The sequence below is a fragment of the Salvia splendens genome, chromosome 19 (assembly GCF_004379255.2).
Source record: "Salvia splendens isolate huo1 chromosome 19, SspV2, whole genome shotgun sequence".
Classification (NCBI taxonomy): domain Eukaryota; kingdom Viridiplantae; phylum Streptophyta; class Magnoliopsida; order Lamiales; family Lamiaceae; genus Salvia; species Salvia splendens.
Genome location: NC_056050.1, coordinates 19,240,698 through 19,261,878, shown reverse-complemented (window position 1 = coordinate 19,261,878; position 21,181 = coordinate 19,240,698). Strand labels below are relative to the sequence as shown.

The 21,181-nt window shown below is 37.5% G+C and overlaps 1 protein-coding gene across 3 annotated transcripts; it reads left to right on the top strand.

Annotated features, from left to right (window-relative positions):
- The first annotated feature begins 1,154 nt into the window (after positions 1–1,154).
- Positions 1,155–3,392, top strand: LOC121779358. Of its 3 annotated transcripts, none has more exons than XR_006045795.1 (6): positions 1,155–1,313; positions 1,624–2,134; positions 2,414–2,538; positions 2,824–2,886; positions 2,975–3,037; positions 3,119–3,392. XR_006045795.1 is itself a non-coding variant. In XM_042176687.1 (5 exons), the coding sequence occupies exons 2-4, from the start codon at positions 1,826–1,828 to the stop codon at positions 2,858–2,860; spliced, it is 471 nt and encodes a 156-aa protein (XP_042032621.1). In that variant the 5' UTR covers positions 1,155–1,313; positions 1,624–1,825; the 3' UTR covers positions 2,861–2,886; positions 2,975–3,392. The 3 variants fall into 3 exon arrangements, 1 of the variants encoding a protein (XP_042032621.1); XR_006045794.1 differs by having other exon boundaries at positions 2,975–3,043; XM_042176687.1 differs by having other exon boundaries at positions 2,975–3,392.
- The last annotated feature ends 17,789 nt before the right edge of the window (positions 3,393–21,181 follow it).

Sequence of the window (21,181 nt, the reverse complement as noted above, 5' to 3'; positions counted from 1 at the left end):
CATGATCAAACTCAAATGGAGTTACCTGCAGCAAAGGAAGCCATAGATTGTGATGCCGCTAATTCGGATACAGAAAATGTATCAAATCTAGTCATTGGCTTGCCTAATGATAATCATGGAAATGAGGAAAATAGAGATGGCAGCCCCGAGGACCAACGAGTTTCATCTTCCGAAGAAATCTCTCCGCCGAGCGACCCCGATAGGATTGTTACCCTATTAACGATGCCACTGCTTGTTGCTGCTTTCTTATCTGTTATGAAAGGGGATTCCAGAGTTGTGCTTCAGGGAGATGCGCGTGATGAGTTGGAAATTTGCTTGGAGAGTTGCGATCCTTCCGTGCAAAAATGTGTAGGGATGCATTTGATGTATGTGGCAGTTGTGAATCAAGTGTCAATTGGTGTTGCATTTACTCCAACGGATGTTGTCAAAATTTTCAATTCAAGTGGAGAAGTACTACAACTCAGTTTTGAGTCGAAAGGGGTGGGACATATTGAGCTAAGACTTCGCGGGTGTGGCACTTTGGGAGCTTATTCTTCCCTTAGACCGCAAAGGATCACAAGGGGTAGAGTGAAGGAGCTGAAATTTTGTTACGAGGACAGTTTGGAACTCCTCCCTCACGATTTACATATTTCGGAGGCGGAAACGAATGGCGACGTTCGACTATTCGGCTTGGTGCAAAACAAAGGTCGTGGGCATTTGTATACATTTGATCTAGGTGGGGATACCTCACCAAAGCTTTTGTTCGCCACACTCTTCGTTTTGTCGTGCTTTCCATCGATGTTTTTGTTCGCCACACTCTTCGTTTTGTCGTGGTTTCCACCTTGAGGACAAGGTGAATTTCAACCGCGGGAGAGTTGATACGGGAATATCTTCAAGAATATCCCTCATATCTTATTAATTATTTAGCTATCATATCTTTCTAGTATATTTATTTCTTTTTCATTAAGTTAGGTTTATTTCTTGTTCATTAAGTTAGAATACTTCTATTATAAATAGGAGACATTGTTATTTTCTTCAAGCAATCAATATATCAGAATTATTTTACTTTTATCGTCTCTTTCATTTCGTGCAATTTATTTCTTGCTCAAAACCTTGTTTGGTCAATAATTGGCTACTCGACCGGATTATCCCCGTGAACGAACCAATATCTTCTCAGCGATTTCTCGCCGTTATCCCTCGATACGAGTTTACTCGTATCATTCATCCTCTCTCCCGCGATTCAAATTTGATTACCCTCTCTATTTTAGTTTTGTATGCTTAATTCTCGTCGTCGTCCATTGCCATTGTCCGTTGCTTTCTCTCCGTAAACAACGGTAATGCTCGCGAATACAATTACTTCAATTTTCTAATTTCTCATGTTTTTTTCAAGTTGTTTCTTCTTTTTTTTGTTGCGACTGCTGATTGATTAATCTACTTCAATTCAATGGCATTGAAGTTCTCCAGCTCTAGGTGTTGCCTGATTTTCATTTCTTTCTTGTTCGATCAATCACAGTCGATTATTTCCTTTTTCTTTCCTGATTGTTTTTTTTTTAAATTGTGCGAACTATAAAATGCAACTAATGCAATAATCAATCATGCTATTTTTGTATTCATTACTCATTCGATTTTTCTCTTAAATGTCAGGAATTTGTTCAGAGCTCGAAGTTTCGGCGTGCAGTTCGGTATTGAAAGGGCACGAAGATTAGTTAGTTGAAGTAGTTCTTGATTTTCCCCACTTCAGAAAATTGGATTGGTTTACAGTGTGGTGCGAAATTGAGCTCCAAGATTAGTTAGTTGAAGTAATTCTTGATTTTCACCAGTTCAGAATATTGGATTGGTTTACATTATGCTGCGAAATGGGGCTCTGAAAGAAAAAAAATCACATGGAATTATCTGTATTTTCTTGATTGTAACAACAGTGATCAAAAGAGGGATTGTCATGATATGCAGTATTTTCTTGCTGCTAATTAGGATACTGGCTATGGAGTCGAGCCCTTCGTGGGTTTCATCTCCTTCCCGCGACGAGGAGCTGCTGTCTGGTCTTCCCAGGCATACAAAGGTTACTATCACAGGGAATAACAGAACAAGGAAAGATTTGGTTGGTTTGGAAGGAGTTGTGACGAAGGCCGGTGGTATTGGTGGTTGGCATTGGCTGGTACATTTCCATCTTTGCTCCTAATTTATGTCTTTCCTTGTATTTTAAATCATGAGAAGGAATATTCATTAGTACAAAGATTAATTTGCATTATGGAGAATGCTTGACTTTCTCTGTGCTTTGGCATTCATTAATTTTTAGCCTTCTGATGAAAAATCCAATTATGGATGAATGCATAAGATAAGGAATTGAAAAGATTGGCTTTGAAATGCTACATGTAACTATAATTGATTAGCCAGAGCCTTGGAGTTTTGCTGCTAATGTGTGTGACATGATCAGGAACTGAATAATGGTGAGGAGGTCAAGCTTCAAAGGAATGCTCTGACTGTATTAGAACCACCTACTGGAGATGAAGAAGACAACGAATATGATTTCGATGATTCAGCCAGTGGCTCTGCAGAGAGGTTCAGTCAAGTTTTCATGCAGAAGTTATTGATTTGTCTGCTTATAGATTTCATAACCACATCAAATATGTTGGTTTATCATATCATAATCCTTATCCAATGTCCATATATTGCACGTTGGTAGATTATCAATGAGATGAATGCTTTCATGTCTTCCCCAGCTCATCTAGGCAGACCGCTTCTGTCATTTACTATGTTACTTACAGCTAAATAGTGTTTATTTCTCTTATGAAACGCGTGATTCCTTGGTTAATATTTGCCTGAGTTTCGTATATTGCATTTCAGGGAGTTGATCTGGCAAAGCTTAGTAGTGAATCATTGAGGATATACTGTCAAAGGTTCAACCTTGTGGGTGTTATTGATCTATCTCCCTATAGCCTTTTAGTTCCTCTAGTTTCCAATTTGTTAATTTCAACTTCACAATTAATATATGCAGGTTGATATTGCTTCTAACCCTACTAAGGAACAACTGAGCAATGCTGCCCAGCAGCATTTTATGGTACAGGTCTTCTCTTTTGCACTCAGCCCCTCTTATTCTGAAGGATTAAAGTATTGAAGGCATGACTGTTTGCTTCTGCAGAAAGTGGATGGGGACGAGAAGCAAATAATTGTTGAGTTTAGTAAAGCGGTAAAGAGATTTGAGTTGGAAAAAAATGAAAAGACGAGAGAGTGATTGCAGAGTCTGGTTGCCTCATCAGTGCCTGTGATATATGTATATTCAAAGCACTTGTTCAACTAAATTTTAGTGCATCTCTAATTATTCACTAGCTGTGCTTGAGTATGGATGTATATTCATTCTAACATGGATTGCTAACCATTCATTAGGGGGTTTGTTCAGTCAATCTAATAACATATACCCCTTCATCTCTCTCCCTCTCAGTTGTCTGTTTCTATTTCAGATTGTGGGTAAAACATTGTAGTATTGCTCAAGTAGTAAACACAATTCGACTAGATTGTGGACATTGTTTAAAATGAGACTTTTTATTTTTATTTTTTATTGATGTCAGATAGTGTCCATAAGTAATTCATTGAATCACGCCAGTGCCAAAATCTTGATTGGTTGTAAAATCTTAATAGATTAGTACTACTTCAATAATTTGCAGACAATTTTTAAAGTTGGTACTCCCTCCGTCCCTGAAGAGTATGCACTATTTCCTTTTCCGTCCGTCACCAAAGAGTATGAGCATTCCAATTTTGTAAACTCTCTTCTCTCTAATGAGGTGGGACTCATTCTCCACTAACCATGTTTAAAAACTTTTTCTGTTTATCTCTCTTACTTTACTAATAATGTATTTAAATGCGTGTCAAACCCAAAGTTCATACTCTTTGGGAACGGTGGGAGTATAATTTAACGAAAGTTTAATTTACCAATGAAGTTCCTTTAACTTAGGCTTTAGTCTAATAGCTCGTGTGTTAAATTGCTTACATAATCACTTAGTACCCAAAAACAATTAAGGGGATTCTTGGGACTTACTAAAGGTCAAAGAGGCCGTAGTCAATATGGCAGCTAAACAAATACAAGTACTGGTGAGATTGACTTTGCTAAATCACAACTTAATAGACAAGATATAAACATAATCATTATAAAGATTGAAGCTATATATATAGATGTTACGTTATATAGTTTGGTGGTGGAAACCCCACCACCAGCATGCCATATATGTGCACTTTCTTCAGTTTCTTAAATAGCATGTTCAATGTATGGTAGGAGTATTACTTTGGATGTGAATTTCGCGTGCAATTATACCAAATAAAATTCTCTTAATTCAACCATTACGAAAAATATTTCTCCAATGAAGGTTGCCTACTGATATTTTTCCTTCCTAAATATCATAGCACCTTTGATTTTATTTCCAGTTTTTATTATTCATTTACTAAGTTCAATGAATGCTTATTTTTTGGGTGTATTGCTATTTGCATTCGTGCAATAAACGAAAATACGTAGTACTACTAAATATACCTTTGGGGTTTCACGCTTTAGAGCATCCTCAAAGAGCATGGATGTCGGCCGAAACCCACATTTATTCATTTTTAATTCTCTACTCTTCCGCAAGAATACAACACCCACATCCATGCTCTTACACCAATCAAGGGTCTCACCATTCTATTATTCAGTTTAAATACTTCAATTACTAAAAATATTTCCATAAAATGCATCCAAAATACCCGAAATACTATTACAAATTACTAAAAAATTAAAAATTACATAACTAAAATCCTAAAAAATAAAAATTACATAATTAAAATCCTAAAAATTGAGATTGAGAGAGTTGTTTGGTGTAGTGTGATTTTTTGTGTTGAAATGAGGGTATTTATAGATGAAAGTGAGAATTTTGGGATAAAAAAATGAAAAATAAACTAAAAGTATGGAAAAACGGATATATTTTATTGGGAAGTGGAAAATTATTTTTTTTATTAAATCTGAATTTTTCAGATTTTTTTGAATTTTTTTAAAAAAATGATAAACCAACGGCCTATCAGAGCATGCCATGTCTGATGCTCGCGCTCTTGGCGTCGGCACGGTGGTGCTCTTTGTAACATCCATGACCCATTATATTTTGTTCTCTATAATATTTGATCATAAAACATTACAGGTATATAAAGTGGTTATTGTATAAGATAATCTTTAATTAATTACAAGAGATTAATGTATTTAAATAAGCAAATATAAATGTGAATTATAAAATTAAAATATAAAATATCTAACAATATTAAGTACTTATTATAGCATAGAGCTTAAAAATTATCGAAAAGGTAGATATTAAAAGTATAGTCAGTGTATACAAATAAATTCTACATTTAGGCATAAAATATTTCATGCTCCAAATGCATCAAAATAGATAACTACCTAATCAACTATCAATTAATACATGTACGTAATATATGAAATTTAATTAGTAGTTGTCCAAATTTTCTTAGTCATATTATAAATATACATGTACAATAGTAATATTTTAATGCATACACGTGGAGTATTTTAATATTGGATAGCTAAGCATCCCTACACGTGTATTTTGGTGATCCATCAAGGCTATATCTAATAGCTAAGTTTAATAGGAGTATGTTAATGTACTATCCATATATATAGATATATGCACTCAACGGACGGAGGGTTTTGGGCAGTAGAAATCGTATCCAACAAATAGGAATAAAGAAAATGATAAGAGTAGTAAGAAAAAGAAAATATCGAAGAAAAGAAAGGAGGAGAATTGAAAGAATAGTTGATAATGAAGAATGATGGAATTGGGGAAGGGGAATCATACGTCTGACCAAAATATTTGGCGTATACAGGTGTGTCACAGTAATAATTTTATATATGTTATGTAATTCTTATATGTTGACTTGGAGAGTGAATATCTGAATTATATGATGTGTTGTTTGATATCGTTTGTGAAATACGATACGTAATTGATGCAATTGATATGTTTTGCACATGACTTTGGTAATTATTTGAATTATTGGATTAAAGAAGATCTGTGACAGTCTTACCCTGAGTCTGATATCAATGGCAATGGACCTTCGGGTCATATATATTTATACAATGGCAATGGGACCTACGGGTCATATACAATGGCAATGGACCTTCGGGTCATATATATATATATGTACAAAGGCAATGGACTTACGGGTCATATATATATATGTACAAAGGCAATGGGACCTTCAGGTCAGATATAATGGAATCCCGGGAAAATACCAAGCTTGATTTGTCACAGAATAATAAATGGAATAGAATGACACATGCATATGAATATGAAAATTTTTATGATTTTTGATGTTTATCTATATGTGCAGATTTAGAATATTTGTAAATAAGCATAAAAAATGACGGATTTTGTAATTATAGTATTTTAGGTGGCGAAATGATTAATATGTGATTTCTTTACTTTAATTTGTATTTATTTATTATAAATATATACGTCAAAATGGTTGGGGGTGTGACACTCTTCGGCAAGAGCACGTCCATGCCGACGGCAACAGCGCAGGGGCGAGCACGGCTCTTGATGTGCCGTCAGCACAGCGGCTGCTCTTGCAGAAGAGCACCGCTATGGATGCTCTTAGTGCTTTTAGTCATGAACTATGTGATTAAATTTGCAAAATAACATGCATTTCATAAATTGACATGCGGTTTTTCTTAAAACATCCTAAATAAAAAAGAAAATAAAATATTTAAATTCTACTAGATTAAATAAGATCCATTTATATGAGAACTTCAAAAGGAGTATTAGATATTGGGAGGTTACGACTTACGCGTTGATATTGAAAAGTGTTGCATATCTTATAGTATGAACATCAACTACAAGCATGATGTTAGTACTCTACATGTTACTATATTTTGTTAAATTTAATGTATATACTCTCTCCGTCCCGCAAGAATATGCACTCTTTCCTTTTTAGTATGTATCTCAAAAATATGCACTTTCTAATTTTGTAAAGTCTTTTCTCTCTAATAAGGTGAGACTTATTCTCTACTAACAATACTATAATTACTTTTTCTCTCTATCTCTTTTTTACTTTACCAATTTTACATTAAAACCCGCGCCGAACTAAAAGTGCATATTCTTTGGGGACAGATGTATTATTTATTTTGATTCTAACATATAAAAAATTAGTACTAACATGACCAATTTTGCAAATCGACAACTTCAATTAAATGAATTATGAAGCAAATCAAACTTTGATGTAATTTATAAAATTAATAATATTTAAACTGTATTATTTGAATCAAATTAAAGTACATAAAATAAAATAAAATAATATTAATATGAACTAAAAGTATTTGTAAATGATTTTCATGTATCATAACATTTATTTATCAAAATAAATAACTAAACAAATTCGAATTGTGGAGGTGCATCTGAATGGTTGAATCTTGCCCATGAAAAGGAATCACAGCCGCCGCGGAAGACAGACTTGTCCCCAACAGAAACGCTCAACCCAAAAGTGGAACGTAACGTATGGATCATGAATTGAGCACAATTGTTTAGTTTATACATTTGTTCCATAAAAACATATTCATGCGTAAAATTATCATTCGTCTTTTATTTGGCTCATATATGGTTAGGAACATTTCATTTTTTTTTGCGCCATATCAAGCTAAATGCTTTTGAAAATCAAGCAATCTTTATTTGTTTCAAGCAATCTTTATTTGTTATTGTAATTTTTTCGTGTTTTAATTTACATAATTAAATAATAATGGACCGATTTACAATATCTCATAAATTTTTATAGTAACAACATATTTGGTGTAAATCCTAGAAAAGATCAAAAATGGGTTTGAGTTTAGTATATGGTTGAAGTTGGTCCAATTGAAGGAAAAATAAAGAGAGAAGCATTATTTATGAATATTTTTTTTTGTTAAATAGGCAACAAATTAGGATGGACCTACTAGTATTATTTAAAGTTTTGTCTGCCATACAAAACTCTAAAATTTTATGGACGAATTAGAAGGTACTGTATTAAATTAGAATTAAATTCCAAATTCTTTATTCGAGAAAATGAAATACTCATTGATATGAAGCTGAATTTCAAGAAATTGTGCCCACGCAATATTTGTATTGTGTGTTTGTTTGTATATGTGTGTGCGCAGTATGCAAAGTGTGTGTATTGTGTATATGTGTGTGTTCAGTGTGTGTGTTGAGAGTGTGTATGGTGTGTGTTTGAGTGTATCGTGTGTATAGTATTTGTATTATTTGAATGTGCGCACACTAGTATATATGTACAATATGTTTATGTATGTGTGTTATGCGTGTGTGCAGTGTGTGTATCCATTGTGTAAAATGTGTTTGTGAGTGTGTGTGGTGTGTGTTTGTATGTATTGTGTGTGTTGTGCAATATGGGTATGCAGTGTATGGATGTATTTAATTTTGTCATTATTTAGAATTCAAATTATCTACTTTATATATTAAATTCAAATTGTGGAATTGAGTTGATTTGGAGTTGTAATTTAATTTTAAGTCTAAGTATTTTTATGATACCAAACATTGAATTTGATATTGAAGTGTCTAATTCTAATTTATAATATTAATTCTATGCACGAACCGAAGCCTAATAGAGGGGAATATAAAATTTAGGATATGCACGGAGGGGAAATCTAATTTTGAACGAAGTAGTTTAGTGCTTCAATTAATTCAATATAAATAATGTAAATTTACAAATATATTACTTCCTCCGTCCCTGAAAGTTTGTCCCATTTTATTTCCGTTCGTCTCACAAAATTTGTCTCATTTCACTTGTTATCATTTTTTGTAGTGGAATCCATATTTCACTAACTCATTCCTACTCACATTTTATTATAAAACTAATATATAAAAGTAGGACCCAAATTCCACTAATTTTTTCAACTCACTTTTCATTACATTTCTTAAAACCCGTGCCGAGTCAAAGTGGGACAATATTTAGGGACAGAGGGAGTATTATACAACGACGTTCTATATTTATATAATATATATTATCTTAATATCAAAATAAAATAGTACTCTTTTCATCTAACAAAGTTGTCATATTTGTGGGACGATACATGATTTTAGGAGGTTTTATTTTTTTTGTTAAGTGAAAAGAGAAAATATAATGTTTATATTAATGTGTGAGAGAACTTTTTTAAAAAATGAAAATGTGACATCTTTAATGGGATAATTGAAAAAGAAAGGGAAAATTTTTTATATAAAGATGATCCCTGAATAATTTAATGAAATCTATGAAAAATGAGGCGTGCACCACCGTGAACAATGTTTACATTATGATTTTTTTTTATCAATACTACTAACCTAAATAAATTTTTGAGAAGGACAGCTAGCTAGGCCAGAAGACCAATCCCTCATATTCAATTCAACTTACACAAAATGGCCACTTGAAAAGCATATGACTATTTTAAAATGATTCCAATTGGAGTTTACTAATTTAATCAATGGACCAATCATATATCTTGATGTGTAGGCAGAAATGACATTATACATATATTTTATAAGCTTGGAATAATGTCCTGGTCAAAAGTTGAAATTTGGAATCAATGGTAGTTGGAATCTTTTAGATGAAATTAAATAAACATGCTTTTGCATTCTGCTCCCCCTCGTTAACTAAAATGGGAGTTCTTTCTTCCACACTCCTCCCTTTAAAAGCAAAGATAAATTCCATAAACTGTAAAATTTATATACTACTAATATTAATAAAAAAGCAAATTAGTACAAGATAGAACTATTATAACATAAATGGTGAGTAATAACAAAGATCAAATCTCCAATTTTGGACTTTCAAGATTGAGCATGGATGAAATTAGAATCAGATTCATATTAATAGAAAGGTGTTTATCGAATTGGTGTGAGATTATTATGAATTTAAATGATCGAAAAACATAATCTTTACTAAGTCAGTGTAAAATTAAATAGAGATTCAATGTATAATTGAAAAACAAAAGGGGTTATACTCGACTTAGGTGTGTGACGCGAAATATGAATTAAGGAATTTCATTAGAATTTTTTTATAAGAATGATGTTTGATAGGTGTCAATTTGCATCTAAAAGGTTTGTTTGGTATTGGTAGTGTGCTTTCACTAATCTAATGGGTCATAATTGTTGAGTAAAGTGTTGAAAGAATTTTTTCAAGAGCTATTGTTTTGCTTATTTTACTCATATTTTGAGACAACCAAAATAACACTTTTGAGTAAATAATAGAGAAAATTAATTCCTCTTTCCATCACAAGTGCGCTACCTATTAAAAAAAGTTGTTTCAAGATGCCTTAAAAGAAAAGGCTTCTGTTTCTGGATTTTGAAATAAGAATCTCCTTTTTTGTTTGTTTTTTTTTGTGTTATAAAACATATTTGTACTTGCTATACTATCGAATTCGAATATTTGAGACCTTAAATGTTAATCTGTAGTTTAAGCTTAAGTAGACCCTGATAAATATCCTTCGTTTTAAGCAATTAATAAATCTTAATCACTGCGATGACACTATATTTGAATAAAAAAGATGATTGATAACATAATTCTACATAATTAAATATTTGGTTGATATGCATTATTAGGCTTGTGATGGATAAATCGACGACTCACACTCTAATCATTCAATTGCATGATTTTTTGTTGCCCACAATGTTGGATTGATTATTTATTTCAATCTTACAATTGTATCTATATTATCTATCTATTTCATTTAATCAAATGTTAATATTTATGAGTTATTTAGCCACTCGATCATGCAAATGAAGAAGAGGCGAAGGACCTTGGTGCAACCTAATCAAGAAGTAGGGCTGGCAAATCGTGCGGATTGGGTTATTATTGGGTCAACCTGATAACGACCCAACCCAATAAGGCCTAACCCGAACTTGACCAGTTAAGGAAACTGTAAATACGAATATGAACCGACCTGCTACCTTCAAATCCGAACACGACCCGCACCCGACACGAACCCGTTATCGACACGGTATAATATGGGTTGACACGACACGGTAACGACCTGAACCTAATATTACACGATTAAAACCTGATATTACACGATTAAACCCTATTTTTCAACCTAATTTACATGATTAAAATTTGTTTTATACTAATTAAACGTATTTTGCAAGAAATTAAAAAATTAAAGTAATATATTTTTTAAAATAATAATAAAAATAATAATATTATTTCTTAATGGGTTATCCGTATCCGACCTGCACCCAACTCGAAATTATCGGGTTCTTAATGGGTCAACCCGATAAGGACACGCACTCGATAAGACTTGACCCAACCCAATAATTTTGTGCGGATTCGTGTCGGATTATCGTGTCGTGTCGAAAATTGTTAGCCCTATCAAGAAGGATGAGCTAGCAACGGTTATGCTTGTTAAGCGTTCATTCATGTGTCCAACTACTTCATTCATAAATATAGCATTATAAGATACCGTTCAATCTTTATCTCCGTAGTCAAAAGGGTGGAGCTAGTAATTCAATTCAGAAAGGATAAAAATGTATATAAAGAAATTATATGAGTTTAAGAGCATCCACAACAGAGAGCATGTGCTCGTTTGTCCGTCTGTGCCAGTGGCGCGGAGGAGCTGTCCGCCGCTGCGCTCTTGCCGCTGGCACGGCGCTGCTTGATGCATCGAGCACGTCCGTGCCAGCGAACAGGCAATGTGGCAGCGTGTGATTGGCCAACGGCATAGCTGTTGGAATTTTTTTTTCATTTTTTTAAAAAATCGAAAATAATACAAAAAAAAAATCTCAATCCCAAAAAAATGGCCGTTTTTTTGCCCATTTTTCTGTATTTATTTATTTTTTTCTCCAAAAGCATCTATAAATACATACATTTATCATCCATTTTTCACATCAAATCATCTCTCGTTCATCTCTCATTCATATTTTTCATACAACTTAATATCTACACCTTCATCTCTCACTCAAAACCTCAAATGGATTTCACCCATCTCACTGCGGAAGCAGAACGCGAAGAACAAGAATACTACGAACAACATCGTGCCGCTTATGAAGCATATGTCGTAGCGAATACCCCCGCCCATCCTCCTCAACCAACTAGATCAACTCGCCGCTACATCCATCGTGACCGGGAGGGAGCCCACGAAAGGCTCGTTGCCGACTATTTTGCCGACCCGCCGCGGTTTCCGGAATATTACTTTAGGCGTCGTTTTCGCATGTCAAAGCGCATGTTTATGCTATTGTCAACACATTGTCCGCCCGTGTTGAATTCTTCCAAACAAGTCCAGATGCAGCCGGTCGGCAAAGTCTCTCGGCGTTGCAGAAGTGTACGTGTGCCATCCGACAACTCGCTACTGGGCAAATGGCCGACCTCTTCAACAAGTATTTGCATGTCGGTGAGTCCACTGGAATCCTTTGTCTTAAAATTTTTTGCGAGGGCGTTCGTACAACTTTCGGTGATGAATTCCTTCAGGCACCCACCACCGATGATTGTGAACGGTTGCTTCGTCTTCACGAAACAGTCCAGGGTTTTCCCGGTATGCTTGGCAGCATTACCTGCATGCATTGGAGGTGGAAGAATTGCCCGACTGCTTGGAGGGGGCAGCACTTAAGCGGCCACAAAGGCGGCGGCCCAACACTTATCCTTGAAGCAGTCGCTGACTACCGCCTATGGATTTGGCATGCATATTTCGGTGTTGCCGAATCCAACAACAACTTGAACGTGCTCTATTCTTCACCCCTCTTTAATGATGTGTTGAATGGTGTAGCACCGGCGATCGACTTCACCGTCAACGGAAATGTATACCACATGGGTTACTATCTCGCCGATGGTATCTACCCAAGGTGGTCGACTTTCGTGAAGACGCTCAGCAACCCGCAAGACCCGAGACGGGTTCTTTTTGCGCAGCGTCAAGAGTCCGCGTGGAAAGACGTCGAAAGAGTCTTTGGGGTCCTTCAAGCCCGATTCAACATTGTGAAGGCCCCGTCTCGGCTGTGGTACGTGAAAAAAATCGCCGACATCATGTACATGTGTATTATCTTACACAACATGATTATAGCCGACGAAGGACCGAGGGCGGCTAGCTTTTACGACAAGGATGAAGCCGGAAGCTCAAGCGCGAGCTCTCCCCCACGCCGAGGTGTACATATGACGATGGGTGAGAGGATCGAAATAAGGCACATAATGCGCGATACCCGAACCCACGCTGAGCTACAAGAAGACCTAATCAAACACATTTGGGCGAAATTCGGCCACGAGTAGTGGTTTTTTTTATTTTAGGAGTTGAATTATGTATTTTTTATTGATTAGGAGTTTAATTATGTAATTTTTAATTTTTAGGATTTTAATTATGTAATTTTTATTTTTTAGGATTTTAATTATGTAATTTTTAATTTTTAATATATTTTGTAATATTATTTCGGGTATTTTTAATTTATTTTAATTTTGTGGACATGTTTTTATTTAAATTGAATAATGAAATGGTGGGACCCTTGTGCTCGTCCTTGCGGAAGAGCACGGATGTGGGTGTTGTGCTCTTGCCTAAGAGCAGGCAGAAAAAGTGGAGTCGGGCCCACATCTGTGCTCGTTGGCAAGAGCACGGTTGTGGATGCTCTAAGGAAGAGCATATGTGAAGAAAATTGAAAATTTTTCAAAATTTAAGATAAATTGGTATAAATAAAATATTTTGAGGGAGCATTTTCCTGTTATACTCCTCAAGTGGCTCCGCCTTTGTCCGTGGATGATGATACATCATAATCGAACCACGTAAATCTTGCTCGTGTTAATTTATATTAGGTTGATTGAAATTTTCTTCGTCTGCCATTATTTGTCAGAGTTGATTGATACTCCTTCTGAAATCTATGCACCATTATTTATCACTAGAATCAAGATCCTCTATTACATGTAGACGTCCCCAAACCGAACCGAACCGAACCGGACGAACCGGCCCAAAACCGTCACTAGCGGTTCCGAACCGGAACCGGAACCGTCGACGACTTTTTGAACCGTGACCAGAACCGCCGGTTCCCCCGGGCCGGTTCAGGTTCCAATTATTTGCAAACCGTAACCGCCGGTTCGGAACCGGCGGTTCCGGCAGCTTTTCAGACATATTTCCGACCTACACACTAGCCTTTTCAGAAACCGTCAGCGGAACCGCCGGTTTTCGTCAGAAACCATTGACGAAACCGGCGGTTCCGTCCAAAAAACTGCCGGTTCCGCCGGTTTTTTCGAAAATTTGAATTTTTGAAATTTTTTTTATTTAATTTAATCACATTTCCCCCCTATAAATACCCCCTTCCTCTTCACTTTTACTCACTCCATTATTGTGTTAACAAGCCTTTCTCTTCTCAATATCAATTTCTCTATTCTCTATCCTCATTTTCTCTAATTGCTCAAGGTGTTTACGTTATTTGCGCTCATAATTTACTCACGTTGTTTACGTTATCATATTCACACAATCACACTACTCTCTATTCTCCACTTTCAATTTCCATCAATATCATGTCTTCATCTTGTCGTGGTGGTGATCGGGGCAAGGGAATTGCCCAAGATCAAAGTGATACTCGTCGTCGACGTGCCCCTACTAGAGCACAAGTTACGGAGGAGGTGGAAGGCGAGCCGCTCTTCGAGCGCAAGTAAGTTCTAATATGTTTTTGTTTTTTTAAATTCATTTTTATTAAATCTATATGTCTATGTGTTTTATTTTTGTTAGTATTTTTACTTAATTGTATAATTTTCGTAGAAGGAAGAAGATCGAAATGCGGCCTTGTTACTTACCCTCGCTGACCAAGAAGGGGGGCATTCACATTCGGCTTCGCATTTCGAATACGATGTGAATCTATCATCGGATTCGGACGAAGGCGATGATGGATCGCATCAATTCCCCCCTTCTAGCGCCGGCCAAGTTGGCGAAAATGATGAGGAGGCCGATGCTCCTCCTCCTTCAAGACGACAAAAGAAGAAGATGCCTCCAAAGTTGAAATCCGATATTTTCACCAAACATTATAAGAAGGTCCCGATGGTAATTTCAAATCCTAATGATCCGACAACTACCATAGAGACAAATGAGTTCAAAGCATATTGTAACTATTGCGAGAAAGTCTATCCATTTGGAACCGGTGGAGGATATGGTACTCTCCATCGCCATTTGAAGGTAAAACATCGTGTGGAATATGGGCATACTAAGTCCCAAAGCTAAATAAACTTCCTTGCCGGCTCATCGTCTCAAACAGGTACATATGATCCCAAAAATGTTACCGATGCTATGGTAAGATGGGCGGCAATGAAGCATTTGTCGTTTAAATTTTTTTAATGACAAAAAATATGAAGTTACTGTGCAAACCGCATTTAATGTTGCTAGAAAAAAAATCCCCCCCCCCCTCAACTGCTCAAAGATCTAACAACCGGCAGTTTTTTAATAAAAAAAGAGAAGTAGGAAAATTTTTATCTACCTTGGGACACAATGTTAATATTTGCTCTGATGTGTGGACGGATTCTTACCATAGAAATTCTTACATGGGAATTTCATGTCATTTTATAGATAATAGTTGGACTTTAAATAAACGTTTAATTGGTTTTAGACAATTTCCAACACCACACACCGCACAAGCAATTGCATCTTTAATTATTCAAGTTTTGAATGATTATGATTTATGCAACAAAATATTTTTTGTTGGTTTTGATAACGCAACCGCTAACACTGCAGGTATACCCGAATTAATTGCGGCTTGCTCCCCGGTGATAAGTGGTAAGTATTTTCACCAAAGATGTATATGTCATATTTTAAATTTATGTGTACAAGATGCTTTGTCTTTACGACAAAGACATATTCAACCTATTACAACAGTTGTATCCTTGATCCACTGGAATCCTCATATTGGCAAAGCGTGGAAGAAGCCTCATCCTTGATACACAACTTTTACTTTAGATGTGTCTACTAGATGGAACTCTACATATGATATGTTGCATTCTACATTAGATCATATAGAATATTTGGTTGATTTTTATAGAACTTTCCCTGTAGATGATTTATATCTAACCTCTTCTTGTTGGGATCAAAGCATGAGTTTATTTAAATTATTCAAAGGTTTTAGAAATGTCACCGTTGAGTTATCGGGTGTGTATTATTGCACATCCGTTCATGTTTTAGAATATTACATGTATATATCACTTGGTTTTACAACTACAATGAAAAATTTCGTAAATAATCCTGAATTAATGTGTGTTATATATTATATGATTGAAAAATGGCTTAAGTATTTCAATAAGACCCTAACGGTTTTTTTACTTGCAAAAGTTTTGGATCCAAAATGGAGACTAGTTGGTACTTTAAAAATTTTAGAATTTTATTACAACAATTTGGCTTCTATTGATCTTGAACCACTCCGAGCTTTGCAATCGAATGACAAGGACGACGACAACAACATAAACCTAGCCCAAACATTCCAAATAAACCTCCCCCACCTCTGAACTCTGCAAAGAAGTTTTGAGTTCAACTTGCGGGCTCTCTTTCACGATTACGAAACCAAGTACAACAGTACCCACCAAGTGAGACCTAGACCCCCCCGTCAAACACATAACTTTGGCTTCTTCCAAGTTGATGACCCCGACGCCCAATCCCAATTGGCGGACCTATACGACTACAGCAGCGGAGGAAGGACGGCAAATTCGGCAAGTGAGTTAGATTTATATTTTGACTCACACTTTTCTTTCAATGACGAAGAAGGAGGTCCTGTTCCCCAACAAATCGACGTCCTAGATTGGTGGGGATTGATAAGGCTAATTTCATGCATAGGTCTAGGGGGTGAATTCATACAATTATAAGGTCTAACACATGTTTTAAGTCAGGTGTGTAGAAGAATTCACCAGGTCGAGGAATAAAGAAGGTGGATTCCAAGGACCATGCAATTATGGTGAATAAGTGAGCAAATTCAGAGGAAACAACTAGACGGAGGGATCGTGAAGCTGAAGGGCAGAATGGAGATTTCTGCGAAGGTTTCTAGAAGATCCTACCGCACCTATATAAGGAAGGAAGCATGCAATCTGGAGGGATCCTCTCGGTGGGGACCTTAGTAACAGATTAGTTTGCAGCTCATTTCACTTCTACACACTTTTTGGGTTCTGATGGGGAAATTGTACGGCAGTTCTAGGTCACTGGTTGCTAGTTAGTCGTCGGAGTAACACCGTCCTCGTGGAGGGCGAAGAAATAATTTAAATCGCTTTCATTTTAGTTTTCTGTCGTGAATTTCATCGAGCTTCGCCGTTCGGAGCTCGGCCCTGTTTACTGTCGAATTGCTTTAGTTTATGAAATTTCTGTTTTCCGCCATTAACGAGTTCTACTGATTTCGATTATGGGTGTTCATTATTTGCATTTGTTGTAGTGCTGAGTTGGATGTTTGAGTTTTGTGTTGGTTGGCGAGTTTGGTGAAATTGCTGGGATCTGGTGTTGATCGAAGTAGATCTGGGTGAATCGGGAACCATGGAGTTGATGTTGGTAGTTGTTTGGGTTCGGAAGGCTTGGATCCGGAGTGGATTAAGTTTCCGACGTTGGATCTGAAGAGTGATTGAGACTTAAAGCACCGCATGTTGTTTTCAGTTTACTAGGTCTAGTGTCTAATTTCGTGCCTAGGTCTAGAAGTAGAATACCTAAACCAAAGTTTGCGTGGCAGCAACCGTTTTCTAACCGAAAATCTCTAGATATTTTCTTGCGCGTCTATCTTCGTGGGATCGACCCCTTGCTTCCCTATACTAGTCTATAGTATAACGGGTTGAGGGATCTTTGAAACGCAAGAGTTTGTGTGTTCATAGCCAGAGTCTTCTGTGTCACCTTGAGTTCCTAGACCTAGTGTTTAGTGGATTCAGTGGACTTGGCAGCTCGATTTAGGAATTTATCATACACACGCTCACACGACAGAATTGACACGTTTCAAATGGCGCCGTTGCCGGGGATGGAAGGCGTAACTTGTGATTGTGTCTAGAGAATTTTGGCGTACATAGTTCTTAATTTTTCTTTCTTTATTTTCAGTTTATGAGCAGAGGCTCGCGGTTTGGATACTGTGGAGGCTCATCTGAGTGGAGGAACGATCAGTTTACTTGGCAAGTCAATGGCTTAGCATCTACGGTCACCACCAGATCGGGATTATCTACGGGAAGTCCATTTCCGTTTGGTTTAGAAAGTGAAGAGGATTGGAACTCGTCAGGAATGGAGGATCCTAAATCGTCTTCGGAAACAAGTACAGAGGAGGAAGAAACAGGGGTCGAGGTAAACATAATCGATCTAGATCCCGAAATCGGCTCACTCACTGCTCATCTAGACGGAGAGCCAGCTCAAGCTATAGTTATGAATCCGCGACAGAGGTCCATTGAGATCAAGACGAACGTGCTCGGCATCCTACCAACGTTCTCTGGGTGAAGGAATGAGTGTCCGTACGAGTTCTTAAATGAATTCAGCAAATTGTGTAGCATTCAGAAGAGGCCGAATGACGCAACAGAAGAGGACTATTGCTTGCGCGCAGTTCCTTTTGCCTTGAAGGGGGAAGCCAACACTTGGTTATTAAGGTTACCCCCGGATTCTATCCGTACATGGAGGGACTTTAAATTGGAATTCCTAGATTACTTCTTTCCGTCGAACAAGACGAACGCTCTCAAGAAGGAGATCGTGGAGTGCAAGCAGGAGTATGATGAGTCTCTGAGTCAATATTGGTCACGATTTAAGGGGTTGCTAGATGCCTGCCCGAACCATAGGATGATTGAGGCAGAGATTTACTATCTGTTTTATGAAGGAGCAAACCCTGAGTCAAAGGATTTGATGAACTCCTCGAGTGGGGGAAAATTTTACAAAGAAGAGAGGAAGTGAAGCAAGAGAAATTATGGGAAAGCTGATTGAGGCGAAAAAGGCATACGATAGCCCAAGGAATTTTGTGAAGAAAGGCTCAGCGAATGCGCTGAGGGAGCAGGATGAAGAGAGGGTAGAGGCAAGAATCGACAGGCTTGAGAAAGCACTGTTGAACGCCATCGAGAAGAACAAACCACCACACAAGAAAAGGAGAAACCTCCGGGTCTAGGAGATAGTCAGTTTCAGCGATATTATGGACCCCAGGAAGGGGAGTAACCAGCTCAAGTTAATGCAATGAGGAGTTGGAATCCCGATGGAAGTTGGAATCCATGGAGACAGAGAGATGCACCCTGGAGGAACCATTCCAATTTCAGATGGTCGGACAACGACCACAGCCAGCCAGCACCACAACAGAACATTCAGTTTGTACCTCAACCGGAGAGGCAGAGTAACTAGTCTGGGAGAAATCAAGATGGGCAGGGCAACTGGAGTAGTCGGAACTAGGGAGATCATCCGAATTGGGGGAACAAGAACCAAAACCATCAAGGGAATTCTTATGTACCACCACACCAGAGGAACTTCCAAACCACCTATCAAGGGTTAGGAAACCAATTCAACAATAGTTCGGGAGGTCAAGGGAACATTCGCCAGAATCAAGCAAGTGGTTCGAATGCAGGCCCAGGGTCCAGTCAGTCCAATTTTAAAACACCGAGGAATCTGGATGAGATGGTGCATGACCTCGTAAGTTCTCAGCAGCATATGCAGAACAACTTGCAGTCGAACAATGACGTAGTCCACAAGCTTCAGGACGCTCAGCAAGAGCAAAAGGCCGCAATGGATATGCTGGCAAAATAGATGTCACAGATAGCTATTTCTTTGAGCGAGATGCGAGGGAATGAAGGCAAGATTCATACCTCAGTAAGGATGCCTGATAGAGCTAACATCAGTCTGATCACTTTAAGATCCGGAAAGGGGTATGAAGGCTCAGAGATAAGAACGAATGAGGAGACAAACCCCAAAGGAAAAAGGGGTATAACCTCTAGACCCGAGAACTTAAAGGGAAATAGTCCCAAGAGAACAGATGACCTTAGGGCAGGAGATTTGGAGAAACCATTGCCTAAAGAAGCTGAACCATTTTTCATAGATCCAGAGCCGGAGTTTGAAAGGGAGAAGGTAAGCAAATGAACCAATGAGCCCTCAGCTGGATGTTCTACTGGAGCAGGGAAGTTACTGAAGCCATTCCCAAGTCGAGGGGAAGCTAAGAAAAAGAAGGAAGAACCGATAGACTTCATGGACATTTTTGGGAAACTGGAGATTAATTTGCCGTTCTTACAAGCCTTGAAGTTGCCGGTGTTCTACAAGTTTATTAAGGAATTTTTAGCTGGAAAGGCTAGACCCAGTGGGAAGATTCTAATTAGAGAGAATGTGTCAGCAGTGATTCAGAAGCGGAGAATGCCCTCCAAATGCACTGACCCAGGTATGTTTACCTTACCTATTTCAATCGGTGATGTAAAAATTGAGCATGCCATGTGTGATTTAGGGGCTTCGATAAATGTTTTACCGCTTTCCATTTACAAGAAACTGGTAGGAGTAAGTATGGTAGATACGAAAGTGGTGATTCAGCTAGCGGATAGGTCGTGCATTTGCCCTGAAGGTGTGCTTGAGAATGTGATAGTCAGAGTGCATGATTTCTTGTACCCAGCTGATTTTCATGTGATAAAGATGAGTGACAATGAATCTGCTGAGTCTAGTGGCGTACTTCTAGGAAGACCTTTTCTTCGTACAGCCAAGACCATAATTAATGTTTTTGACGGGACTATATGCCTTGACTACAATGGGGAGAAATACACATTTAGCATCGATGAAGCAATGAAGAAACCTCTTGATGTAGAAAATTCGCATGCTGTTGATGTTATTAACCCCTTAATCCAGGAATATCTTGAGAAAGAATTAATGCAGGAACAGATTGAAAATTCAGAAATGAGTTATTCTACCGACAGAGAAGTGGCTGGATGGTGTGAAGCAATGAACACAAATGAATTATCAGATGAAGAGCTAGCCGAGGCAATCTTGGAATTCTGTAAAAATCTAGGAGTAGCTATGTCAAGGAACATACCCCATGTGGCGAGCATGGAGGCTTGTTCTAGGTCGAGGAAAGATATAATATCTGATGGAACAGAGAAAAACCCCTTGCCCCAGGAGGCAAGTACTTTGAAGAAAGAACTGAAGGTGCTCCTACCAGGCCTCAAGTATGCTTATCTCGAGGAGAATGAGACTTTTCCCGTCATCATCAACAGCAACTTGACCAAGGAACAGGAGAAGGAGTTGTTGAACGTGATCAGAAAGAACAAGAAAGCAATATGATGGACTCTCTCTGATCTGGTAGGAATAAGTTTGGAT